This window comes from Ochotona princeps, chromosome 14 (assembly GCF_030435755.1).
Source record: "Ochotona princeps isolate mOchPri1 chromosome 14, mOchPri1.hap1, whole genome shotgun sequence".
Taxonomy (NCBI): domain Eukaryota; kingdom Metazoa; phylum Chordata; class Mammalia; order Lagomorpha; family Ochotonidae; genus Ochotona; species Ochotona princeps.
The window spans coordinates 58,075,770-58,103,240 of NC_080845.1; the positions used below are offsets into that span (position 1 = coordinate 58,075,770).

Sequence of the window (27,471 nt, forward strand, 5' to 3'; positions counted from 1 at the left end):
GAGGAAGCTCCACATCTTTGCATGGAAACAACATAGGAGCAAGAATCTCTGTCACAAGTCTGGATGGTTCTCCCCCTGCCACCTCCCTTGAGAGCAAACCCTATAAAGGAAGCTCCACAGCTTTGCATGGAGACGAGACAGGAGCAAGATTCTCTAGGCATGGCCAGGACCATGAGTTCCCTGTCACCTCAGCAGTGTGTAAACCTTATCAAGGAAGCTCTATGCCTTTTCTTAGAAACAAGGTGGGGCAAAGGATGTCTATTTGCAACCTGGAGCATCATTTCCCTGCCACATCGACTGTGTGTAAATGTTCTAGAGGAAGCTCTACATCTTTGCAAGCAGACCAAATAGGAACAAAAATATCTATTTCCAGGCTGGATCGTCACTTTCCAGCTGCCTCACCTGTGTGCAAGCCCTATAGAGGAAGCTGTACATCTCTGTATGGAGACAAGGCAAAAGCAAGAATCTCCATCCCTGGTCTAGATCCTCCTTTCCCTGCCACCCCACCTATGCACAAGCCCAGCAGAGTAAGCTGCACATCTCTGTATGGAGACAAGGCAAAAGCAAGAATCTCCATCCCTGGTCTAGATCGTCCTTTCCCTGCCACCCCACCTATGCACAAGCCCAGCAGAGTAAGCTGCACATCTCTGTATGGAGACAAGGCAAAAGCAAGAATCTCCATCCCTGGTCTAGATCGTCCTTTCCCTGCCACCCCACCTATGCACAAGCCCAGCAGAGTAAGCTGCACATCTCTGTATGGAGACAAGGCAAAAGCAAGAATCTCCATCCCTGGTCTAGATCGTCCTTTCCCTGCCACCCCACTTATGCACAAGCCCAGCAGAGTAAGCTGCACATCTCTGTATGGAGACAAGGCAAAAGCAAGAATCTCCATCCCTGGTCTAGATCGTCCTTTCCCTGCCACCCCACCTATGCACAAGCCCAGCAGAGGAAGCTGTACGTCTCTTTATAGAGACAAGGCAAGAGCAGGAATCTCCATCCCTGGTCTAGATCCTCCTTTCCCTGCCACCCCACCTATGCACAAGCCCAGCAGAGGAAGCTGTACATCTCTTTATAGAGACAAGGCAAGAGCAGGAATCTCCATCCCTGGTCTAGATCGTCCTTTCCCTGCCACCCCACCTATGCACAAGCACAGCAGAGTAAGCTGCACATCTCTGTATGGAGACAAGGCAAGAACAAGAACCTCTATATCTGATCTAGATTGTCCTTTTCCTGTTCCTTCCCCCATGTGCAAACCTTGCAAAGAAAGCTCTATAGGTTTTCATGAAGAAAAGGCAGGAATAAGAATCTCCATCCATGACCTGGACTGTCATTCTTTACCTGCCACTTCACCTGGGTGCAAGCTCTATAGAGGAAGTTGTATGGCTTTGCATGGAGACAAGGTAGGAACAAAAATCTCTTTTAGAAGTCTGGATTGTCCTTTCCTTGGCTCCTCAGCTGTGTGCAAGGAAAGCCAGGGGATCCTGAGGAAAACATCCTGTGATATCACCTATGAGCGAATAGAAAACATTCCAAGATCTGATGATTGCAGAGAGCATTTTCTGCCTTGCACAGATGCCATGCTAGACAGGACAAGTCAGAAACCACCTACACCCACCAACAGATGTAGCCCAATGCTGAATAGACGGCAGAATGTGGCAGGGCTTGACACAAGTGGCAATACAGGGAGAAATAGAATAGAAAGGCTGCAGGGAGAAAACATGAAAAATATAGAACATTTTCCCACATGTAATAAGTCCCTGGTGATATCAAAGGCAAGGGAGCACTGTGCTTTTCCATCTTCAGGTAGTAAAACTTTGATGACCAATGAATCAAATGGCTTCCCAATGATAGATATGACTTTGGGTGAAAAACGCACTAAATATCCTCCACCAATAGTATCAGAACCCAGAGATCCTAGATTGTCAGGCAACAACACTAAGCTACTCTGTGAGTTAAAGTTGAACTTGGAGAACACAGAGGGTAGCCAGAGTGATCCCCATCTCACTGACTGTTCCCTTGTCTCAAGGAACCTGAAATCTAAGCCTACCTTGAGTTACAACCACGGCATCTGCACTTGGCAGATGGCAGCTTCCCAGGTGCTGCACGTCCGCTCCGACAACACAGGGATCAGTAGGCAGCAGATGCAGCAGCCTTGTGTCCCTATGTGTGGCTTATGGAAAGACCAGGATGAAAGTTTCCTCCCAGCTGTGAAGAGAACACACCCTCCAGAACACAAACCAGAAGAGCTTGGTGGAGGAGATGCAAGACTGGGTCCCTCCCTGCCCAGAAGGAGGAGCCATGCTGCTCGAGACGAGATGCCAAAGGACATGTGTGGGAAAAAATCTTCCCCAGTGCAGTCACAGAGGGAGCAGCTTCCTGCTGAAAGCCACTTCAGAAAGAGGGTAAAGCACTTTTTGCAGTGGATTTGGCCCAGCAGAAAATGTGATGGGAAAAATAGTTTCCTGGAACAAGCAAGTTCCTCACCATCTATACAGAGCATGGGCCTCAGTAGCAACCAGGTTGCCTTCACTGGGAATGCCGAAGCCCAAGTCAAGACACCTGGTGGGAAGATCCCAGGGTGTAAACAAGGGCATGATCATGGAATATGTAAAACCTGCCATCAAAAGCTCCTTTCCACCCATGCAAACTTTAGCAAAACTCAGCACAATGCAGAATTGCAGACTGGGGCAGTGCCTGTCCAGGGTTGTCCATTCAACCACAGGGCAACATCCTGTAAGGCAACAAGTACCACATCCTGCTGCCAAGGAGCCGCCTTTGTGGGTCAGAATTACCCCACAAAGAATGCACATGTGAGACCCAGAGACAGAGGGCCCCCCAAAACTGTGTCATTTAAGGACCAGCTGTGCTGCCAGAAGCATCCTTCAGGTGTTTGCCACAGACAGCAGGTGCCACATCCAGGACCCCCAGGTTTCTGATTGGCCAAGTGCTTTGAGTTGCCCTTGCCACTGCTGAAGGACCATAAATCTCCAAGAAGGAAAACTTTCCTCCTAAAAAATCATTAATTCCTAATTAAAATGTCGATTCTTCCCAATAAATATGCTCAAATGAGAATGCTGTTTTACTGTGTACCGTGTTGAGGTCATTCCACTGCTTCTGTTTAGGGAAAGGAAGGGGTTGGGTGAACTCTCAGTTCTTTTAGTGTCAGAATGGGAACCAATGTCCTAGGAACTCTGTCTGGGATGTGTGTCTAAGAGCCCTTCCATCCCAGTGAAACTGAACCATGTGAGCTCTGTTCCCTATCTCTTGGCTTAGCTCTAAAAACATATCATGGCAGCCTGCACCTCCCCCAATCACTGGCTGTTTCCCACCCTTTTGTACAGAAAATAAGATTTCCCATATCCAGAGAGTCAAAGATTGATGTATCTTCTAGAACATTATGGCTTAGTCATTTCAGAGAATGTTGCCAGTGACCACAGAGTCACACTGGTGGATGTGCCTTGAGTGGGGAGTATCTGTGGAGTTGCTGCTGGACATTGGGCTAGGACTAGGGTAGATGAACCTCAATTCTGTAATGCAGGGCAGGGTGATGTGCTGGGGAAGCGTACTTTGACCTTACCATTGAGGTTTGAAAAAGCAGCTTTTCAAAGTGATCCCCCACTTTGGGCCTTGTTTCCATGGTGCTTGGATTAATTAGATTTTGTCAGTACCAAAGTACCCACTCAGTTGCCAGTGGTAGGAATATGGATCAGGAAGACATTCACCTCACAGGGCAAGTAAAATTAAGAGGAAGAAAGTGATGCATTAAGGTGTGGGGGTCTAAGGCAATATTGGACAAAGTGAAGGACAATCTTTCTGGAGGAAGGTTGATGTCTCATGATCCACTCACATTATGGCATTTCCTGCACATACCTCCTTCCCCATCCCCCACACCCGCCACCACCAATTTTCTCAACTCAGGAACCATTTCTGCCAAACTGAGCAGGGACTAAGAGCTTACTGAAACCACATTAAAGAAGTGTGCATGGGGCTGTTCTTTTGTCTTTAGGACTTGGGTCAAGCATGGCACTCTAAGAAATGTGATCTGGGTTTCTTCCAGAACTTATGAGGTCTCACTATTAGTGTGTCCAATTCTCCTGCCAAGGTGGAACTTCCTGCTTGATCTTCCTGGGTTTGCTGGAGACCTGGGTATTCTCTCCAAGAATACCTACAATTTATGGTTCAGAAGCAAATTCTAGACTATACATCAAAGTTAAGAACTTTGAGATTGCCATGGACCTCAACCAAATGTTATTCTTGCCCAAATTGCATACACCGTTTCACATAGAACCCAAAATTAGGAGTTGGAAGGAATATAACACATACAATTAGAACTCAAAATTTCCAGATAAATATGTGAATACTTGCTGCCAAAATAAAAATAAGACACATTTTTCCAGTCATTTCCCTTACTTTAGCACACTTCTAGTATCTTTTCCAGACTCATATTACTGTTACTGTAGTGCCTAAAGTTAGGGTTGAAAAAAAAAGAAATGCTGTATGGTTATCAAATGGTGGAATGATCTCTCAACCTGTCATATTTTTTATGACATGATCATTTTGAAAAAAAATCCAGTGGATCATTTTATAACTTCTTCTGGATATTCTTTTTGACAGAACTGATGTTGCTCTGAGTTTTAAGGATTTTTTTTTAATATTTCTGAATCCTAAAGTCCTTGGGGGCTGCCAAGAAGGTACTTGCTTTAAACAACTGAAAATAAAAGCTCTATGCAAAGATTTTTATGAGCAGAGAGAACTCTACCATGACTAGTAGATCCTCGTCACATCAGGTGGCTGAATAAGGTGGATTCATCAAATTCAGGAAGGAATACAGACGAGCACTGCAAGAAAATAACCTGGAGATTAATTTCAGCAATTTGTCATCTTAAAAAGTTGTAAGGGTTATGACTGAGCAAATTTTCTAATTTGGAGTAAAATAAATACAAATACACCATCAACAAAAATGACATCGTGGTTAAAGCCACTAACAATTCTAAATAGAGGAGAGAGTAGAATTTTGATAAAAAGTTAGAGTAGGTGGGAAGAATTAATAAAACTTGTCATGGAGCAAATGATCATCAGGTGGACTTACAGCAAAAGGACTTGCTAAGTGGAAGTTCCTCATCAGGGGTCATGGTGTGAATGACAAGTTACACCTTAAAGGAGGATGGGTTTGACCATGCGACTTATGGTCCAGTATCATCAGTGTATCAAAGTGGAGCAGAACTTTAAAATGTGGTGAAGGAGAGAGGGTTTAGAAGAGTGAGGAATAAGGAAGCAGCATCGCATTGCAATGCATGGATGCAGGGGACTATATCTGAGACCTCTTAAGAGTAGAAGAAATGGGTTCTGAGTGAAAGAATTACTAACGGGTTATTAACCCTGTACAATGGGCAGACTACTCTTGTATCCCTTTTCACCATGCTTTCTGGCTTCGATGCACGCTGCTGTGTTCTCTGAAAGCTGCTGGCAAACAGGGGTCTTCTGAAGAAGTAACAAGGTGGCTCAGTTGATGCTCAGGGGTCTGCTTTGGTCTGCTTTTATACAGACTCCTCTGTATGTGGAGAAACTTTCCTCAAGGACACAGTAAAACCTGAGGGGGCACATCCTGGAGCCTGTCAGACTTTCCAAGATGATGCGACACTCAAAGGGACGTCACCGAGCTGGAAAAAAAAAATCTCAGGCAGTGTCTAGATAACAGGTGGATTAAACAGAAACTGTCATAGGGTGTATATACATATGAAAGAGCAGAGGTGGGAGTCAGGGCACAGAGGAGGTTGGAAAAGGCTCATAGAGGATGGGTAGTTCTGTGATCCAGAAGCAGGCTGTAAAGGCTGTGGGTTCACGTCCTAGTGGTTTCCCCTCCCCCACCCTCAAGAACTTCTGAGGCCTGTGCTAAAGCTCTGTGATGTGGGCCTGGAACTCTGGTCTGGAATGTACAATCTCAGGACCGAGCTTCTAGTGTGGATCACCCCCTTCATCGGAGGGGCCTTAATGTACCATGGCTGAGCTCCAGTTTGACTTTCTGACTATTCCTATCCCCGACTTCGTGTGTGGGGTTGGGGTCTTCTCTGTGGCTCTGTGCTACCTGATGGGGAGTCTATGTTTTCCGGTATTTTGGGATCAAAGAGACATCAATGAGGTAAGTAAACCAGAGCTGCTCAAGGATTCTTGGCTTTCTCCTTTTTTTTTTTTTCAGTATATGACTTCCATGTTATCACCTCTGCTCTGAGCATGGCTTTGGCTGCATCTCATGCATTTGGATAAACTGCTCTTACATTTTAATATAAAATATTTTTGAAAATTATCCTGATAGTTCATTGACCACTGAGGTGATACATTACAAAGAGATATGTTTTAGTTATTTGAAAGGCAGAGAGGGTGGGAGGAAAAGAGACAGATGGAGAGAGGGAGAGAGGGAGGAAAAGAGTGAGGGAGGGAAGGAAAGAGAAAGAGAGACAGGTACAGGGAGGGAGATCTTTTGTCACTGGATTATTAAGCAAATGAACCCAATGGTGGCTACTGGGCCAGGCTGAGGCAAGGAACCTGGAAACCATCTGGGTCTTGTGCATGGCTGCAGGGGCCCAAGGACTTGGGCCTTCTTTCACTATTTCATCCTTGCTGGACCTGTGTGTGCTATAGAGACATACAAAATATCTTCACCATGTGTCTCTTTATACTCAAATAGCTATCAGTCTTGTAGGCAACATACAGATTAGTCTAGCTTTTTCAATCACTCAGTTTGCCTTTTAATCTGTGAATTTAGATAATTATATTTTAATATATTTGAGTTAATATCTGCTATTTTTCTGTTTATGATTCACCAAATCTCTTCTTTTTATCTTCCCCCTTCTCTTCTGCTTATGGCTTCAAGAAGAAGTGGGTTTTTGTTTACTTGTTATGCTTTTAATTGGATGATATTTTATATTATTTTAATTATATAGATTTATGATATAGAACATGGTATATATTCAAATAATTCAGGTTTCCATGGTTTCTATGTTTTCAAATTTAAAAAATATATTTATTTTTATTTGAAAGGCAGAGTTACAGAGAGAGGAGAAAGAGAGAGAGAGAGAATGAGAGAGAGGGAGAGAACCTAGTTTACTCCCCAAATAGCCACATGGTTGAAGCTGAGCTGATCCAAAGCCAGGAGCCAAGAGCTTCTTTCGGGTCTCCCAAACTGTTACAAGGGCCCAGGAATTTAAACCATTCTCCACTGCTTTCCCAGGTCACAAGCAGAGCTGTGTTGGAAGTGGAGTAGCTAAAACATAAACTAGCACCCATTTGTTTTCATTTATTTTAAAGCAAGGCTTCCACGTGTAATGCATTATTGGATTATTTAAGTTAGCATATTCTGTTCCTCCTCGTCCTTGCTACTGCGGATGGCAGGATCTCGCTTTTTCTGTATCTCAGGTTTACCAATTCTTCATTCACCCATCCATGGACACTTTATTTTTATCTCTTGGTTTTTGTGAATCATGTTTTAGTGAACATAGGATTATTGACATTTCCACGAGATGCTGATTTCATTGCCTTTAGATATAGATGAAGTCTATTTTGCCTGATGTAAGTTTAGCTACTCCTGCCTTTGGGTTACCATTTATGCAGAATATCTTTTTCATCCCTATGTGCATCCTTAAACATCGTGTGTGTGTGTGTGTTTATCAAAAGAGCCATTTATTTGAAAAGAATAGTGGCAGAGAAAGTCAGGAAGGGTTAGGTGATAGATAGATAGATAGATAGATAGATAGATAGATAGATAGATAGATAGATTTTTCATGTATTGATTACCTGAATGGCTGTAATAAGCAGGGCTGGCTAGACCAAACCTGGGAGCCAGGAGCTCCATCCTATTCTCCCACATGGGTGCAGCAGCCCAAGTACTTGAGTCATGATTTGCTACCTCCCTGGAACTAGCACAAAGTCAAATCATAAGCAGAGTAGAGCTGTCAAGCTCACAAATCAGGACCCCGAGTGTGTCTCTAAGAGACAGCATAAAGTTAGATCTTGCTTTATTTTAAAAATCATTCAACTGCTCTGTCTTTTGACATAGGATTTTCACTCCTTAATGTTTAAATTTTCCATAGGTTAGTACTTACTATTTGCCTACTGTCATTTCCTGGTTTGTAGTTTTATTGTTCCTCTGTCTTATGAGATTTTAAAACAAGCATTTTATTATATTTAATTTTGTCCTCTCTTAGCATAACAATTACATTTGTTCATAAAATTCTGTGATTGTCTTAGAGTTTGCAGTGCAAAGTCAAAGCCCACTCCCACTCTCAGACAACCCTAGACTTTTTCCAAAACGGTTCAAGTTTCTGAAAACAAAAATTTCCAGATTCCTGTCTCCTGTCCCTGATACCTTCACTGTCATTTGTTTTCACTTATAGATAAGCTGTGATCTCCCAACATGGTGGTGCTGATGTTGCTAATGAAAGTCTTCGTTCTCCTCCTTTATTCTGGCAACATGACTTTCACGGATTTGCGTGATCATATTCCTTCTCCCTGTAAAGCTTCTTTTAACATTTCTATCAGGGCACCTCTTCTAGTGATGACTTTGCTATTTTTATTTGTAAGAGAAAGTTACTCATTCGTTACTTTTGAAAAATACTCTTCCTTGATTCAGAAGTCCAGTTTTTGGTGCATGTTTTTCTTCTCTTTCAACACTGTAAACTTTTTATTTCGCTCTTCTGATTGTGTGATATGATGAGATGTCTGTAGTTCTTTATTCCTCTCTGGGGAGGTGTTTTTCCTCAGCCTCTGTGTTTTTTCAAGACTCTTTTTTTTTTAAATCCCTTCCAATTTGTGTATGATATGCTCCAGTATAGACTGCTTTGGATTTGCTGTGTTGAGTGTTGCCTGAGATTCCATGATCTAGGTTGATTTTTATGAATTAAAAATAATATGGCACTACTACTTTGAATATTTCTGCTTTTTTTCTGCTTTATTTTCTATCTCTTCTACTTGTAGTATATGCAGTTATACATTTTGAACTGGTAGTTCTCAAAGTTCAAAGAATCTTGATTAGAAAAGATTTTCAGTTGTTTGCTGTTTGCCTCTCAGCTTGGGAAGATTGTATTTGTATACATTGAAACTCACTGGGTCCTTCTTTGGCCACAGGTGGTGAGTGGATGAGCCCGTCAGAAGCATTTTTTTTGACTTCTGCCATGGTGTTTTTCTTTTGAGTGTTTCCTTTTGGTTGCTTCATAGAGTTTCCAACTCTATAGTAACAGTTTTCACCCACTCTTGCATGTAGCCTGGTTTTTCCATTGGAGCCCTTAACAAAATCATCACAGATACTTCGATTTCATGAATGATACTCCGCAGGTTGGTGTCATATCTGAGTAGGATCTGATGCTCCCTTGTCTGTTAGTGTACTGTGTGGCTCTTTGCTGAAAGACGGGAATGATGAATTGAGTTACAGAATTTGAGGCAAACAGGTGTTCAGTGCTTGCATTCATGTCAATCAGGCTGGGAGTTTTTCTGCAGTTAACGTTTGCTGCAGCTATGACAGAGGCACCGCTTTCCTCTGATGTTCTTGTTTGGGTTTCCTTCACCTGTTAGCTTCCCCTAAGAGCATTTCCCTAGGTAGAGTCTACACTTTGCAGCTCTTTCACACCCCCGTATCCTGATGCCATAGAGAAGCATGGTGTTGTTAAATCTGTCTTTTTGTGCTTTTTGTGGTCCTGTGCTCCCGGGCTGTGGTGTGCCTAAGTGTTACTAAGGTTTTTTTTTTTTTTTTTTTTTTTTTTTTTTTTCACTTCTAAGGTGAAGCTATCTAAGGAAGGCTGGGGATGGAGATGGCCTTTCTTTGTGCTTGGTTATCTTCTTTGAAGCAGAACATTCAGGATATATTTCAGAATGTTTACCTCTCTCTTAACCTGTCATCAATACGATGGTTTTTCTATGAGAACCTGAATGTGTGTTCGGGGAGAGGGTGTTGTGGGGGCTCTCTAAGAATGATCTCAGGAACCTTTTTTCTTCTAGTAAAAGGTGAAAGATTTATTCGATCTGAAGACAAACCGGAGTTTTCAGGAACTTGTTTTTAGATTTTTAATTTTTTTTTGCCATTGGATTGGCAGATTTACAAAGGGGGGAGACAGAGAGATTTTTGATCTACTTGTTCAATCCAGAAATGGCCACAAAAGCCGGAGCGGAGCTAATAGAGCCCCAAGCCTCTTCTGGGTCTCCCACACAGGTGCAGAGTCTCAGTCTCAGTGCATTGTACCGTCCTCCTCTGCTTCCCCAGACTACAAGCAGGGAGCAGGATTGGGAGAGGAGCAGCTGGGACATGAAATGGTGCACAGAAGGGATGCTGACACTTGCAGATGGGGGATTAGCCAGTGGAGCCATTGTGCCGGGCCCAGTCTCAGGAACTTTTCTGTTCTAAGTGGGCTGACATCAACCATGGTTCTCTTCACTGAGGTGTGATTCACTTTGTGACCTCAGTCATCTGATGGCTTCCAGAAAAGTCATTTTCATATTCTTCGGTGTCTTGTTACTTCTTCCAGAGATGGAGTTCTTAACTTTCAGAGTTGGAAGCAGAAGCCTCTCACCAGAGAATGACTATTTTCCTGTTTCACACCTCAAGATTATAAACAATTTTGGTTTGCTTAGAGAGAAGCCTGAATTGGAAGAGGTGAGAAGACAGAAACTCACTTTTCTAGGAGAACTGAGGAGGGACAAGGACTAAGGTCTCACCTGGAAGCTCTTAGGCTACCCACGTGATGAGGTGGAGGATGCTGCACACCTCACTCAGTGATGCCCTGCATGGATCAGCTTTGTTGGGGAAGACCGGGTTCTTTGAAGGAGAACCGTTCCTCCTCCATGACCATGAGTCATGTGTGCCTTGACCAAGCCTCCTTCCATATAGGGCTGAGCGAGACCACAGCACAGAGCCCTTAGAGTCTTAGCAGAAGCTGGAGCCTGAGTTCAGAGCCTAGCACACCAATTCCTCTGAAAAGCACAGGCATGCCTGCTGGCTTTATAATCTATGCCCTCTTAGAACAGGGGACACCGGAGTGAGACGAGCAGAGGTATGTTCAGCAGACACCATTCTTCTGTGAGATTTTGAAAGTAGGGGCAATGGAAATTATTTGATGAATAACAAAACTGAACAGGAGGAAGGGAAAATATTCTATTATCTGTGGTGGAGGGGCAAAAGATTCTTGGATAATGAAAGGAGAAATGATCCCTAACTTCTCATTGCTTTCTATATGTTGTCAGTGTCGGCACAGAGTTAAGAGGAGGAGGAAATTTGGAACACACACAGGTAAGATTTTCCCCAATTTGATCTGCACTCTCCAAGGACAACCCCTTTCTGTCTCTCCCATGAATGCAGTAGCTACACAGATCTCAGAGGCTAAAGAGGGGCAGGCAGAAGGGAGACCCTTTTCAGAATCTCTGCTCTATCCATTCATGCACAAGAATCTGAGATGGACCTGTGCAACTGATAGTGTCTAACATGTAGTGAGATGGACCTGTGCAACTGATACTGTCTAACATGTAGTGCTGTAAGATGTGGGAAAAGGCAGTTGCTTGGATCAGAATCAGAACTTCCATTACCAACTTTGTACAAGTCCTTTGACATACATTTTGAGATCAAATTGATTTTCTTTTTCAGATCACCACTGATATATTTGCTTTGTAATGAGATGGTGCTTTTGAGCTCCATGATTGTTGATGTATGTGGGAATACTTTATCAATATTTTACACAAGTGAATCTTGCTCATGTTATTGTTAACTGTTTGATCTTGCCAGCCGATTCTGGAAGCTTCAGGGTTTCATAAACCAGGAGGCTGCTATAAAGAGCCATCGGTATGATCCCTGTGCGTTTGCAGTTATCCCATTCAGTAACCCCTTCTCTTCTTCCAGGTCAGAGAACATGCCAGAGAGAAGCACAAGAGAGAAGGAAGTTACTTTCTATTCTGAAAAGGTGACGAGCATTTCCACTTCTTTATAGGTTCCTTTTTTAAAAAAAAGATTTATTAATTTTTATTACAAAGTCAGATATACAGAGAGAGGAGGAGAGACAGAGAGGAAGATCTTCCGTCCGATGATTCACTCCCCAAGTGAGCCGCAATGGGCCAGTGCACGCCGATCCAGTGCTGGGAACCAGGAACCTCTTCCGGGTCTCCCACGCAGGTGCAGTGTCCCAATGCATTGGGCCGTCCTCGACTGCTCTCCCAGGCCACAAGCAGGGAGCTGGATGGGAAGTGGAGCTGCCGGGATTAGAACCGGCACCCATATGGGATCCTAGGGCGTTCAAGGAGAGGACTTTAGCCGCTAGGCCACGCCGCCGGGCCCTATAGGTTCCTTTTTATAGCAAGTTCTATGCGTTCAAGGGAATCTTTTCATACTGCTTTAGTTGTGGGTGGAACAAGTATGTGATGAAGGCGTTAGAGAGTGTATAGAGTTTGTTGTGAAGTCATGGGTGAGAGAGAATGTACAGGGCAGAACAACATTCAGAAAAGGCCACCGAGCTGTCCTTTCCCTGTTCTGGTACCAGTTAGAGTTGTGTACTTCCTGTCTCCTGCAGCCGACAGAGCCAGCATCACGACATCATCCACTTTCGTCACCTGCTATGTCCAGACCCCCTCTGTGAGGTGTGTAATAGAGCAAGTACCATGGTCCATCATCTGCTGCTTCAGGAGTCCCTTGATGATGCTTCTTCTGCTGATTCTTCATCTTCCACAGCTTCTGTGACTGAATCATCGTTCACGGAGACTTCCACGATTTCTGACATCCATCCAGGCGACTCAATACCATACCCTTCATCTGATTCCTGCCCACTTCCCACCTCAGTTATCTCACCTAAGCCAGTAACCCCCTTATCTGATTTTCTTTCAGTCTCATCACGCAGTGACTCTCTTTCACCACAACCTATTTATCCCTCAAGTCTCAAATTCCCAGAGGACCATTCCCCACCCCGACCACTTGCCCTATTTGACTCTTCAACACATGCAAGTCAGGGAACAGATTCCGTTGTCCATCCAGAGGCTACTTTGCCTGTGACGGGTAACCCTGACGAGTCATGCACTCATATCCCTTCAAACAGCAGCACTGAACCTTCAAGTGTGGCAATGTCAAGGCTGTGTCAGTGGCAGGCTCCTTCCAGGAATGTACTCCTCCCCAGGTTACAACACTGTGACTCTGAGCAAGAGAATGCTTCCTCCCATTCACCCAGGTCCTGTTTCTGTAGAGACTTTGATGCTACAAACATCGATGCCAGTAGCCTTCTTCTTCTCGGCCTTAATGTAAAAACACTTTCAGAGAGACAACTACGGAAGGAAATGACTTTCCAGATTTCAGAAATGAAAGAGAATGCAACAGGAACATTTTCAAACCAAATGGGGTTGGAACACTGCTTGACTTCTTCAGGAAACTCATTGCTATCACTTGCACATGAGCAGGCTGCCACAGCCACCAAGCCTGGCTGGGATACTGAGGGAAAACTAGAACCACTGTGCCTTTGTCAGCAGCTTCTATATGTCAAGAACCTGGGGGAAAGCTTGAAGCAGCAGTACAGGCAGCTCTTCTGGGGTCTTCCTTCCCTGCACAGTGAGTCCCTAGTGGCCACTGTCCTCCTCTCTAATGGCAGTTCTTCACTGGAGCCTCACTTTGTTTTATTCAATGGAATCTGTAGTGGTTTGATAGTCCAAACACAGGACCCAAAGCCGCCTCCTCTGCCTCGTGTTCACACTCTTCCCCTCACTCACCTGCATTCCCAATACTTTCCTCAAAATCATCTTCAACCTCAGTTTCTACCTCCAGCGCATGCCCATTCCCGTATCCACTTTCATTACCCTCTCACTATACTGCCATCCTCCTCAGCCCAGATACAAAGCCACAAAGCAGCTTTTCATAGATTCCAGAGTGGGGCTGACTCTCACCTCCCAAATCAGCACCTGGAATGTTTTCAGAAGCCAGAAAGTTTATGGAAGTTAGTTCCTAGACACCAAACACATCAAGAACTTCCTTGTTCTCCAGATTCCAACTTTCCATCCCTCAGGCAGTCCTCGCAGACACCAGTCTCTGTCTTCCCTGGACATTTTCATGTCAACAATGGACACCGGGGGCAACTGGAGCTCCAGGTTTCAATGAGGCAAGCTCCATACTGCTGTGTCCGTGTTAACAAGAATGCAGAGTTTGCGGCACTGATGGAACCTCAGTTTGATTCAATGGACACAGCTCGTCTGGATTGCAGACATGCTCACTCCCCACACTCTGAGTTTCAGGGCCACAGAAGTGAAGACTCAGGGAACACAGAATTGATGACTTCAAGAAATTTCCATGAGAGGGTTCATACACAGTGTCAGCTGAGAAAGGACATGACAAAGAATCTTGCAAATACTCTGGGGACATATTCCTTAGACAACCCACCAACCATGTCCGAATGCTACCAAGGCAAGAGTCAGAGAGCTGCAGCTGAGACAAAATATGCCTGGATGTGGTACTCAAGAAATGACTCAATGAATGAATTACAAAGGGTCTCAAGGAACAACTTAAATGAAAATCAAATAAAAAGCATCCTCAGATTGCATCTGACAAGGAAGTTTTGGCAGATCATTGAGAATAGGATCCCTTTATTAGTGTGTCATTCATGGCTGGCTACTAATGATAGATTATCTGCTTCTCAGAATTGCCATAGCAATACGGAAAATGAACATTCGGCACTGATGTTGCGTGGTTGCCAGATTAACCCTTTTGTGCTTTCCTTTCTTCATCCTAAAACCCAACAGATGCTAGAGGCTCATATTATAAGGTTTCAGCTAAATCAGAAGTGGGGGCTACCCCTGAAGGTTCTTGAATCCATAAAGATATTTACAATGAGAGAAGCAAAAACATGGGTGCTTCCACAATTAGACAATCCCTTGTCTACCGTCCACATTTCTGGGAAAGATTCCAAAGCTGAGAAAATCTCCCAACCCTTTCATGGAGACAAAGTTGAAACAATAAGTCCAGTTCTCAGTCCGAATTCTTCTCTTCTTGCCACCTCCCCTAAGGGACAGGAAGAACAGGAATCCCCAAGACAATCATCTTTTGAAACCAACAGTGTACAATCAGAAAATGATCAAAAATCATCTGTTGAAAGTGGCACAGAGATCTCTATGTCATCCTCACACAGCATCATAAGTGAAAAAAGTCAGAAACAGACTGTTGGAGTGAGACAAGACAGTCCAGAGCAGCCCACAGTGCAAGATGAAGCTGAACATAATGAATCAAGAAATGGGAGAGTGAGATTCAGTGATCAAAGTGATACAGTAGCCATGTTTCAGGAAAGCAAGATGGAGGATACAGATTCAGAACATTTGTCCATACCCAACATATACGAGGAAGTATTTAAGGCACAGGAATTGCCCGTGTCTCCATTACAAGATACTAATGGCCAAACAGCCACCAACTCCCAAATGAAAACAATGAATCCAAATCAAGCCACTGCCAGTGACTGCTGCCCACTATCAATCCTTAAAGAGCCCATACTATCTCCCCCTAAAGAACAGCTGTTGAGGGAGTTGAAGTTTAAATTGCAGAGTAGGGATCACGGCCAAAGTCCAGGCTGTTCCAGTGATCCATCCTTTACTGCAGACAGCTGGACAACTGATTCTTCACGGTCTGAGTCCCACAGTGCCTTCAGTGAGGATATCACAGATTCCCAGGTGGTACATTTCCACTGGGATAGCAAAGAGTTGGGCCTGATCCCACCAGAGGGACTCCAAGATCATAAACATATCCTGCGGTCGTGCCTGCACAAGAGCTTCCCACCACCTGAGAGAAGGGCACATTTTCTAGAATCTACAGCAGCAGCGTGTAGATGTGAGGACACAGGACTGGGGACATCTAGAGCCACAAGAAGCAGCCACCTTGCTCAAGACAGGAAGTTAGAGGGACCACATCCTCCTGAAAGTTATTTCAGAAAAAAGATGAGGCAGTTCTTTCAGTGGTTCAATCCCAAGAGAAATAGCACAGGGCAAGAAATTCCCAATAAAGACAGAGCTCTCTTCATGAGCTGTGGGCCTCCTGAAGCCCATGAGCTCATGGCAGCCCTTGGGAAAATTTTAGAGGAGACTCTGCCCTGTAAGCAAGAATTTGAAACCTTGCAGTTAAATCGGCAAAAGGGGGGACTGAGGGCCCATCCAGACTCCTGCAGGAGACACTGGGGGTCTCCTCACTGCAGGGCTCCCTCTCATCTGCTGCGAGGGGAAAGGTCATGTCCTCACTGCTATAATCGGGGAGCTGTTCATTACTGCTCAAGGTACCCTAAAAGAGTGACACTGCCGTCAGACAGGATGAGACGGCCCAAGAAAGTTGTGTCTTTCAAGGACGAGCAGTCATTCCAGAGTCAACTCTCTCCCCAGTCTGCAGAGAACTGGTGACTTCTCAAGCCCCACTTGCATGTATGCTCCAGGTGCCTCCGGCTGCTCTCATGCCTGCTGAGAGTATCTGCTTAAGAGAGTTCACTCTTCTATGCAAACAGCAAGGCTTCCACAACATATATGGCAAGGAGAAATTCCCCCAAATTAATAATGCACTTCTTATGGGAGAAACTTGAGACATTTCATGATAGTACATCCGCAGAGGAGAAGATATCTCTCTCTAGCACAACGAATAATGGCGATGTCCCCATTAAACATTTATTTTAATAGACTGTGTGCTCTCTGTGTCCTGTCCTGGGAGCATGGGATTTGTGCCTCTGAACTTGCCTAGGGAAAGGGAGGTGCATTTAGGAAAAGAAAGGTTAGTTCCATTCTTTTGCTTTCTTTTTTTGTTTCTAAAAGATTGTAAGTCCTGTGTAGATGGCTCTTTCAGTCTTAACCTGCAGTCCCTCATTTGATCACTTTGTAATGTTTTACATTTGAAACATTTTATTTATATATTTTATATTTGTATACATGTATTTATATGATATTTATATTATTTTATTTATATTTATAAATAAGTTTAACTGAATGCCAGAAAAAACAAAGGCCCCTTGTATGAAACTCATATTTTATCTTGTTCTGTCCTATCCTAAATGATACAGAGTTGTAGGGTGGCAATCATTCCGGTGAATGAAACTACTAATTTCCCTTGCTGCAGCAGGAAGTCTGGAACCTGGAACTGAGGGGATAGGGTATAGGAACTGAGGCCAGCAGTAGGGACAAGTCCCCACCTCTTGTTTCTCTTTGAGAGGGACAAATGTCTTCTGCTCCATGGATCCAGTCCTTCCCTCCAGTATGAAATTACATCAGTGAGTCATGATCACTACCTTATTTTACCTTTGTGAGAACAGAAAATTTAGTGGTTCACCAATTGTTTTTATATTCTTCTTCTTCTTCTTTTTGCAAGCTGTATGGAGAGCAAGCTTCATGTGGCAATGAATAAGAATGTTTTCCTGTAAGGATAAACGAAATGAATGGCTTATTGCCATGAAAAATGACTGATTCAAGGAAATCTCTATGGCAGTGCTCCTTGAATGGGGCATGTGTAGGTGGATTTTTCTCTTGACTGGATTCAACAATTTATCTTGAAAATGCTAGGTTTATTTATTAATAGAAATAAAATTCTTTCAGGCTTTTTCTGTCGTTTTGTTCTACTTTAATCCATAAGGATAGTGAAGAACTCCTATCAAACGGAAGTGTAAAACCTGTATTCTATTGCATTAAAAACCTTTTTTTTTAAATGTGCATGAAGACATTTGGTTTGATAAGACATGGAAGACCTGCCCAGGTGACACTCCATGATCCTAAAGTTTCTGATAAAAAAAATCATATAAAAATATTTATGGGTATCTTTTAAGAGATAGTTGCTTAATTTTATGCATATTTTACCTGTCAGCTAGACAGTACACAGTTCATAAACGGACACATTTTAGACTCAAGTAAAATAATTCACAAGATCAATTTCCCCAAGTAATTAATATGATTACAAGTGGAAACAGTACTACCTAAAAAGGCGTACATTTTCTCTGTTGTCTTGTATGATTTAAAAACATTTTAGAAGTTACTGAGAAAAAAAGTCTCTTGATAGAAAATTTCAATTCTGGAAATGAGAGGCTTCCTTTTTAGAAAACACTCAAAATAAAAAAAACACTCTGTAGAAAGAAAAATGTAAAAATTTCTGGAAGATCATTTTATATCACACTATATAATTGAGAAATCCCACCAATTAGTGGGGTTTTTTTTTTGTCTTACACATTCATTGACATGAATCTTTAGCTAATTGTATAGGTAGTTCAGCAGTGTGCATGACACAAGATTTCATTTGTGAAATGCTCCAATTTTCCCTTATGTGTGACAGTACTCTTGTTTCTTAATGTGTACCTATTAAAAATTGGTTCATTTATTTGAACATCAGAGTTACAAAAATAGCAGGAGGGAGGGAGGGAAAAAGAGCGAGTTTCCATGCACTGGGCCAGGTCAGAGCCAGGAGCCAGGAGCTTCACCTGTGTCTTTCATGTGGGTGCAGGGACCTAAGCACTTGGGTCACTTTCCCAATGGCTTTTCCAGGGCATTAGCAGGGAACCTTATTGGAAGTGCAGCAGCCCGAACACAAACATGTACACATAATATGAGCATCACAAGTGGTGGCTTTAGCTACTATGTTATCTATGTTACTATGTTATATGGAGATTATCTTCCATCCACTAGTTCATTCCCCAAGTATCACAAAGGGCCTAAAGGCAACTTGAAAAATCTGCCACTCTTCCTCACCACATTTAACTCAAAGGTTCCCCCAGCCCTCATTTATGACCTGAATCAGGGTATGTACATCTCAGACAAGGTGCCTCTGGTTTCAAGGGAGTAAAAGGACAACCATGGAAACATCCTGAGTGCCTCAAAATGTGACCCAGAGTCCCTGCTGGTAACCCAGTAGACATGAGACCTTCTGTGGGGTTCTTACAGTCTGACACCTGTAACTGCTGCAAGGGATCCACCTGAACTCCACCTGGAAGCAGTTCTCGCCACCTGGCGTGGAGGGGCGACACCAACCCTGCAGCTATTGCAAACACACATCTAACTTAAAATTACAGTGCTGAAAATTCCCTCTGAGCTCTCTGGCTCTCAGGTACTCATTGTAGAGATTAGATTAAAGAGAGCTGGCAAGGGAGCTTGCACTCGAGTCTGTGGAGCTGGTTTTCATGGTAAGATGAAGTCACTATGTCCATTTCCCTAATGATCGTTCCCTAAAATCTGCCAACGGTGGTGACTTTGTGTGCAACTCCTGCTGAGTTACCAAGGAAGCAGCCACCTGTGCCAGGTAGTGATTTTTTCCATATTGTGAACACTACAAGAAACAGGTTGAGATAATCCAGAAAACAGCAGCTTAAATTAAAACTGTTGTTCCATGAAGCAAGTTTTGGAGACAGATGGGTTTCTGTAATTTTAAGAATATTATTAATTCACTCCCACCACAGTAAGCATGGCTGAATATGGTTATGGGGTCATATGGCTATGAATGAGAAAAAAAAGGAGGGAGAAAATATACAATTTGGTTTGATGAAATAAACCAAGCTGATGACAAACAAACCTGAAAGTGCTGTTAACAGAAAAAAGTAAACTAAAATAACTGAAGAGGGTTGGGCTGATACTATTAAGATATACACAGTTTTCACATGATTGGCATTTTAAAATTGTTTTTTTCAACTTATGTGTTTATTTGAAAGGCAGCATAATGTAGGGGGTGATAGTGAGCAAATATTGGAAAATTATGAACATAGACTGAAAACCTTACACAGCACATCCTCACGCTCTGCCAGTGTCATTCAGATGTTTGATAAGTAAAAATTCTCCCTGTGTGACTGCAGCTAGAAAGTAGCCCGATTCTCTCGTGGTCAGCAGTTATCAGAAGGGGAAGGGCCTGGTAGTTCCCATCGATCAGGAAACAGATTTCTGCCCAGGAGAACCTGAAGGGCTGAAGAAGGGGCTGCCATTGTTTCTCCCAGCTGCGCCCTGAGTCTGGGCAGGCGATGCAGTAGCTGACCCGAGGTCTCAAGCAGAAACCTGCCTTCCAGGCGCTGCACGGTGGGGCTGCCCAAGGGCTGGCGTCCTGCCTCGGGTCTCAGCGTCGCAGCTTCCCTGGCGGCGGCTGCAGGGAGCGCTGAGGTGGGTGCAGAGGCGGCGTTTCCACCCCAGTGCCCGGGCTTCTGGCAGCAGCGCTCGCGGGTCTGTTCTGAGAGTTCAGCCGGCTACAAGGCGGAGCAGCTTATGGATTGTCCCAGCATCGCCTCCTCCTACTGCTCAAGAATCCTGTGCGCTGGGCTCACCTTGGTCTCCACTTCCAGAGGGAGCAGCAGCTGCAGTGACAACCGCTTCTAGGACCAGGTTGGAGTTTCACCAGACAAGGACCCTTGACCGCTGGGACTCCAACGAGGGTGACTGCCCGAGCTTCCTCAGCCAGCAGGTGCTGCTGGCGGGCCGGGGTGGGGTGGCAAGAAGCAGACCATGGGCTGTCCAGTAGAAAGAGGAGCACGGCTGTGCATCTGGGGGACACTTGAGCAAGTCAAAGGAATCCGAGGAAAACGAGGCCACCTGCTGGGCCAGAAGTGTGGGACACACTCATCCTTTCTGTCCCTCTGGCCTTGGAAGTAGTGGGGGACTGGAAAGAGTGTGCTTACAAGAAGAGAAGAGGTTCAAGTGCAGATCCAACCCCCAGGTCTCCATGGCCATAAAGCTGTGCAAGCAGAATTGCTGGAAAACAATGAGACCTGCCGACTCTTTCCCTTTATGGTAGCTGTTGCTTACAACCTATGTTGCCACATGCTGGGAGACACAACTGGGACCACCTCTCTACGTGTGCATTTTCAAGGGAACTAGTATTTTTGTTTTACTTATCAAATATTTGAATGATGCTTGCAAGCTGCATGAACTTAACGTATAGGGCTTTCAATGTATTTGCACATTTTTCTAACGCTTGCAAATCTTCCAATATTTCATTGATCAATACTGAGTTGATTTTTAAAGAAAAGATGTCTTAAGTGGATGCCTTCCTTTTCGCGTGCTTTTTCTTTTGCTTCTTGTGCTTTGTATTATATTAAACTATCATTTATCAAGTCAAATTGTTTCTAGGTTCATTTTCTCGTAAATGATTCATTCATAGCATTAATGTACTCAACAAATCCTTTTGTGGGGGAGTGTGAATTGAATACACTCTTAATGTTGAAGAAATACATCCACCCTTAATTTTAAAAAATCACGTATTAGGACTGTTTCTGTGTTGTCTGACAGAGGTACAAAGAATAATTTCCACAAGATTCATGGCAAGGTATGTGAATGGACTTTTACCCTGTAATGACGATGGGATGTGTCATGCTCCCAATGATAACTATGAGCACAGGTGAGAGTATGCTGCACTGTGTTATTATAAAGGCTTTTTATTTAAACTTTCTGGGTACTGAATGCTTTAAGAATATCTTCACTTGCTGATATGCTAGCAAAAAATGGTCCCAACTGGAGACAGCCATGCTCCGTGAAATAAGCCATTCCCCAAAGGACAAACATCATATGTTCTCTCTGGTATAAGGCAACATGCAAAATAAAAAACAGGTAAACAGGTGAACAAGTCTACACATATATTCTCATAGAAGAACTTTATCAAGGAGGTTAGTGCACTTCTTTTAAAAAATTCATATTTAAATATTTTGTTAATGTAAAGAAAACTGTTTCATGTAGCTCAAATAAACATTTTCCCTTCTTCCTTCCTTTCTTTCCTTCCTGTTTTTCTGTCCTCTCTTTCCTTTCTTCCATCTTTTAAAATTCATAATAATGCATTTTTGATTTACTCTAATTTGCTCTACTATTCACAGGCGTAATGCTTCACTTAATGAAGAATTCAACTAGTGAAATGTATCTAAATCCCAAGAAGTCAATTTCACTCATACACATAAATTTACACTCATAGCACAAGTCAGAGCAAATGTGGCATTGTAACTACAATGCCATGGTACACATGGATAGCAGAACATTGAATTCTGAGTATTGAATTGTTGCTGGAAGACTATATTGCTGTAATAATATAGGAGCGACAGAAGGAGGTAAAGTTAAGGAGGGAGGAGGAGAGGGAAAGTGAGAAACCATATATCTACAAAATGTATCATATAAAATAATAAAAACAGCTTTAAAAAACACATTGCAATTATAAAAGATTCTGGTTCAGGGGATCTGAGTATACTCAAGAAAGCAGTAGCTTTTACAACTTCCTGTGAATGTTACACTGTTTTAAACTTAAGATATATAAAAATAAAGAAAATCTGGAAAAAAATGTTTAAACAAAAAACAAAAGAGCTTGTGTGCTTTAGAGGGAGAGAAGGGACAATAGGGATACCTGGCAAGGATGAACAAATGATCTCATTTTAAATGCATATTACTTCCAGTGATCTAAAGATTGCTCAATCAAAAGTTCATCAAATAAGAGGGACAACAACCACGCCCAGCAGGAAAATACACAAACGTTCTGAAGAATTAGCTAGAAAGGTGATGTACTTCATGTGAATTTTTTCCTTCGATTATTATTTGTTTATTTACTTTTAATACTTTATTTTTCATGATACCATTCTCAGGGCTCAAGGAACTGAGCTCCCACCACCCCACACACCCTGTACACCCCAATTTTGTCCTATATTATAACGATATAGTCTTTCAACAACAGTTGCAAGTCCATCATCTACTCAGGTGAATCATGACATAGTAGGTATAGACAATGAAATAAATTCTGTTGATGAAAAAATGTATTTGGCAGTTCCATTGGAAGTCCATTTTTCACTCAGAAGTAAACATGCATACTGCAGTGTGTTTCCACTTCATGGTATACTTGCCCATTATTCAGAGCCTCTAGAAAACTATATGTGTATAGATGTTTACTTGTGTATCTGCTGATTATCATTCACGTAGATTTTAAAGTCACAAGATCCTGAACAAAATAATATCAATCTTGTCAGCTTCTCAAAGAAATAATTGTTAGACAAAACAGTGTATATGGGACAGACCTGGGCAACTCTTTTAGTTCCCACATGAAAGGGAGGACATAAAGTTTTTATCTTCCTGTGTCTGGCTTATTTCACCCAACATGATGTCCTCCAGTTCCAACTATCTCACTGGTTTCTTTGTATCTAAATAATAGGCTACTGTATGTAGATCACCTTCCTACCTGTGAACCACAGTGCCAAGGGCAAGGCCAAGGTTGTCATAGAGATAGTCTCCTGCTGGAGTGGCAGTGTTATACTAGGCTGTATCTTTGCTCCCAAATTCTATATGATTCCTGTTAAACCAGATAAGAGCACCATGCAAGCATTAAAGAAAAAACATTCAGGCATCTATAAATATTTATGCCACAGGCTTAGGGTTAATGCTAGAATCTGAAAAACAACCACACTATTTTCATATGCGTAATACACATGCATGTTTCAACAACATTAGGTTCTGATTTACCATCTTGTGAAGATGTGAAATTTCCAAGATGTCACATTTCCAAATGTGAAATGCAAAACATCTTGAATCATCCTGTTTTAGAAATGTGTCAACTACATTATTCCCATGTTATATTTGTGGTGAAGTTCTGTAAATCGCTCTCCGTTATCTGTTCAGTAGTTCCCCTTTCCTAGGCACGTGAGTTGTTCTAACTAGGACAGTCCTGAACATGCATCTTTGTAACTAGGAGAGTATTGTTGTGCATTTACGGACAAACACATGTAATTTTGAAATTAATTTTAAGTCTCTAATCTTTGGTAAATGGTGTTCTAAAATCAGTTTTTCCAGAGAGATAAATACTTCTATCCAAATTTTCACATACTGATTTGTATTTGTTCTTGTCTTTGTGACTATATTTACAGTACACTTGTATATTGTCAACTCAGAGGTCAGTGGAGAACAAAATGCAAGGTCTCCCCAGTGGTCCATCTGGACACTGTGTGAGGGAAAGACGTGTGGTCCTCCGCCATGGTGACCCACCAGGAGCCTTCCCTCACTCTGGCTGTTGTCTGAAGCCAGAGTCAGTATGATCCATGAGACCGTATGTCTCTGGATTGACCCTGGCCAATGCTGTCTGCTCCCATCTCTCTACAGATGGGATCTCTCTACTGTCTTCCAAGTTCCTGTGGTGTCTCTTGTTGCTGTTAAGGTGACATGATGGTGGCTCATTGTCAGCTGCTCTTTGCTACGTATGTCTGATCGCAAGTGACATTTCTGAGGTCTCTCCTCTTGTTCCACAGATCCTCCACTGTTTTCTTTTGTTCTACACTGAAGATATCCGTGAGTCAGACTTCTGGAAATGCAGTTCTTCATTCACTTGTGTGTGTGTGTGTGTGTATGTGTGTGTGTGTGTGTGTCCGAGAACAACCTCCCAGAGTGTGGCTATTGCCTATTCAGCCATCTTTTAGACTCCAGCATTTTTCTTACTCTGATTCTTATGTTCTTCAACAATCCTTTGGATAGAGGTAAGGAAAACAGATATCTTTGTGTTCCTACAGATCATAGGAAATCTTATTTTGTTCTTACTGTCTATTATTATAAGTTATAAACTGAAATAATCTGATATTTTTCCCATACTTTAATTTACAGGCATAAGTTCCACCAGATATACTACACCTCTTAAATGTTTCCATGGTATGTGTTGTCACTTGTTACACACAGTATTATTCTTTGTCTTAGTGCGTGATTGAGGGTTTTGTTTTCTTTATATGTATGAAATTTCTAGGCTTGATCTTCTTATTGTGATCTTTAACAGAGAGAGAGAAAGACAAAGGGATGGGAGAGAGAGAACACACACAGAAAGAGTGAACAGAGAGAGAGAGGAGAGAGAAAAGGAGGAGAGAGAGAAACAGAGCAGAGAGAGGAGGGAGAGAGAGAAAGAAGAGAACACAAAGCAGGTGTCTTCCATCCTCTCTTATAGTCACCAAGTCCTGGAAACAGAATCAACCAGGCCATGCTCTAGACATTCTGCTGTTCCTTGCAAGGGCTCTTGAATGAGCTAATGACACTGCCCATGCAGCTTCAGTGCCTGGTGTGTTTGGATGTGTGGGAGAACCAACTGGAACTCGGCACTTGTATGAGAGTTCTGCTATCCTAATTATTTGCTGAAGGTTTCTGCCTGGCAGGATTGGCCAGAAAAAACACCTATCTCTTCATCAAGCCAGCCATATCCAGCTCTGTGCAGTACGTGAGGACAGCAGGTACTTTAAACATGGAGTGGGTTGATCTTGTAGGAGAACTTCATGATAAAGTAACCCTGCCTACATCTCTCAGGAGGGTGACCAAGCTCAACCTTGTCCAGAATCACCTGGAGGGGCTACTCCTTGGTGTCTGTCTAGCGCTGCAGGTCATTAGGGACTTTGGGGCCCACACACTTGGACACCTGCTTGGTCCACATGTCCAGGTTGCAGGTGCTAGATGTGGCTGAGGACTGGATGTAAAATCTGGCATTTGAAAATTAACCTGAATCTCAATGCACTGTGGCTGCCTAAGAACCAAGTATTGGCAGTGATGCATTTCCAGAACAAAGATATGCCCCAAATCACTGAGCTTCTAATCTGTTGTCTGCTGCAGCATGCCATGCCCACAGCGTACTACAGGGGAGGAAAAGGAGCATTTGTTGCACTTCATGAGAACCTCTTGAGACCAGACCTGGTGAAATCCTTGACATCTCACCTACAGGAGACAAGACTGAAACACAAGCCCCAGTGAACAGAGAGTGTGACTCAGACACCACACCAGCCTCCAAGACTGAGTGCCAAGATGTGCTGACTACACTGCATGGACTGAGCACCCAGACAAGGAAGAGAATGAGGAAGAGCACAGTACAATAGTATAAGGACATGATGCTGCACTGAAGAAGACAATACTAGAAATGGGGGCAGGGGACTCCATATGACTCCTTTTTCTTTGTTGGACACAGAGTGCTAACTGATACAAAGGGATACACCATAACAAATAGAACCTCAACATCTCCAACTTTTCCCATATTGATGTCACAGAGTTTGAGACAACTAATATGTACCCTTACGGAGAAGACCCCTCATTCCTGGGGCTCCTGAGATTCAGGAACTGGGAAGGTAGGCAAATATTTCACAGGTTGTGATTTAACCAGTCCAGTAGGCAGCCTACTAAGTGGAAGAATTAATGGGTCATGTTCGTTAGCATTTCATGGGAAAGTTTGTTTACAAGGAAAGTAAAGAGGGCACTATCGTTGGTGGCTGAGTGTAGCCCAACAGCTCAGCCAGGGTGTGAGTGAGAAATGAACTTGAGATGAGCTGTGTGATGGGAGGTGTTCTCAGGCATAAGCAAAACAATGAAGACATTATTCAGAGAGATGCATGGTAGATCCTAAGAATACAGTCACCATCATGCCTCGCCAACCTTTGGATGATGAAAGCCCACGTGGTAACTCAGGCCTGCCTCATCACCATGTGAGCTCTCCAGACCCTGTCACCTCACACTGCAACCTGCCTTGTATGCAGTGAGTGCAGTCTGGCCTTCAGCAGTCTTGAGGAAAATCTCCACACCCATCTGGACAGGCTACACAGTTGTCTTTCTCATGGAGACACTGCCTCGTAGTGGGTACTATGTAGTTCGGCTACTGCATCTTCTCCATCAAATAAGTGGTCATTTCAGAGGCCAGCACAGCCATGCTGTCCCACTAATGAACAAAAACAGTCACCCTCTTACTAAATCAGGAGGCTGGGCAACCCTGCCAACCAGCATCCTGCACTCATCACTACACTGTATTTCAGACAGTTCTCTCATACCTGTGCTTTCCTATGTAGTTCAAGGCACAGCTGAGGCCCAGGACTGACCAGACACAGTGGGAACTATGTGCTAAAATGCTGGGTCTACTGTGTCCCCATCTATAGGGAACTATGACCATGCCAGTCCTGTGTTTGGTGTTAGGAGCATGTAGTTTTGGGACACATTCCTGGCATTAAGCCAGCAGAATGCTCAGGAGTCCCATGCAATAGAGGCCATTCTAAACTCTGCCCCTTGCTAGTGTGCAGGGAACAATCACTCACAAGCATCTAGAAGATCCTGGGAAAGAAGCTGGGGATCAGCATCCCCGGGTCTGTCATGGATCATGTACAAAAATGTCATATCCCTGAGAAGGAGGGGATCTTCATCTCACAGGTGAGCCCACAGGAATGACTGTGTGTGAGGGCGGGGAAGGATGCCAGTGATATCGGAAGTGGACCTGCACAGATCCCTGGGGACAACATCGGCCAAGCCTGTACCGTGTGGGTGACACTCTTGCTGTGCTAGTGTGTCAGCTTCTACATCAACACTAATACAGCTGTGCAGGGTCCACATATTCAGGACCAAGCCTTGTATGGCTTGCATAGATCAGTGAACAACCTGGAAAACATCTTTTGGGGAGCTGAGCCCAGAGTGTGATGAGAATCATCTGCCAAGAAGGCCCTGACACGGTGATCATAGAGGCTAGAAAGAGCAGATGGGAGAGGGCCCTTGCTCTCCCAGCACCTATCAGACCACTACTATTTTTTTTTATTC

General features: G+C 43.3%; 2 protein-coding genes across 3 annotated transcripts; both read left to right on the plus strand.

Annotated features, from left to right (window-relative positions):
• The first annotated feature begins 80 nt into the window (after nt 1-80).
• Nucleotides 81-3,058, plus strand: LOC131481924 (spermatogenesis-associated protein 31D1-like). 2 transcript variants are annotated; one of them, XM_058672798.1, is made up of 2 exons: nt 81-354; nt 460-3,058. In XM_058672798.1, the coding sequence occupies exons 1-2, from the start codon at nt 222-224 to the stop codon at nt 2,934-2,936; spliced, it is 2,610 nt and encodes an 869-aa protein (XP_058528781.1). In that variant the 5' UTR covers nt 81-221; the 3' UTR covers nt 2,937-3,058. The 2 variants fall into 2 exon arrangements, with proteins under 2 accessions (XP_058528781.1, XP_058528782.1); XM_058672799.1 differs by having other exon boundaries at nt 565-3,058.
• A 2,862-nt stretch (nt 3,059-5,920) lies between these two features.
• LOC131481839 (spermatogenesis-associated protein 31D3-like) lies at nt 5,921-25,656 on the plus strand. Its single transcript, XM_058672260.1, has 5 exons — nt 5,921-6,139; nt 11,227-11,272; nt 11,876-11,936; nt 12,540-15,663; nt 25,519-25,656. Exons 1-5 carry the CDS (start codon nt 5,999-6,001, stop codon nt 25,654-25,656), a joined length of 3,510 nt encoding a protein of 1,169 aa, XP_058528243.1. The 5' UTR covers nt 5,921-5,998.
• Nucleotides 25,657-27,471: the final 1,815 nt, after the last annotated feature.

What these genes read in the sequence shown, in the direction of transcription:
- LOC131481924 (XM_058672798.1), top strand. Translation starts at nt 222, where the DNA reads ATGCCTTTTCTTAGAAACAAGGTGGGGCAAAGGATGTCTATTTGCAAC. An exon ending in GCAAGCAGACCAAATAGGAA is followed by an intron (nt 355 to 459) that starts CAAAAATATCTA and finishes ACAAGGCAAAAG; the next exon opens with CAAGAATCTCCATCCCTGGT.
- LOC131481839 (XM_058672260.1), top strand. Translation starts at nt 5,999, where the DNA reads ATGGCTGAGCTCCAGTTTGACTTTCTGACTATTCCTATCCCCGACTTC. An exon ending in GAAATTTGGAACACACACAG is followed by an intron (nt 11,273 to 11,875) that starts GTAAGATTTTCC and finishes CTCTTCTTCCAG; the next exon opens with GTCAGAGAACATGCCAGAGA. An exon ending in TTACTTTCTATTCTGAAAAG is followed by an intron (nt 11,937 to 12,539) that starts GTGACGAGCATT and finishes TGTCTCCTGCAG; the next exon opens with CCGACAGAGCCAGCATCACG.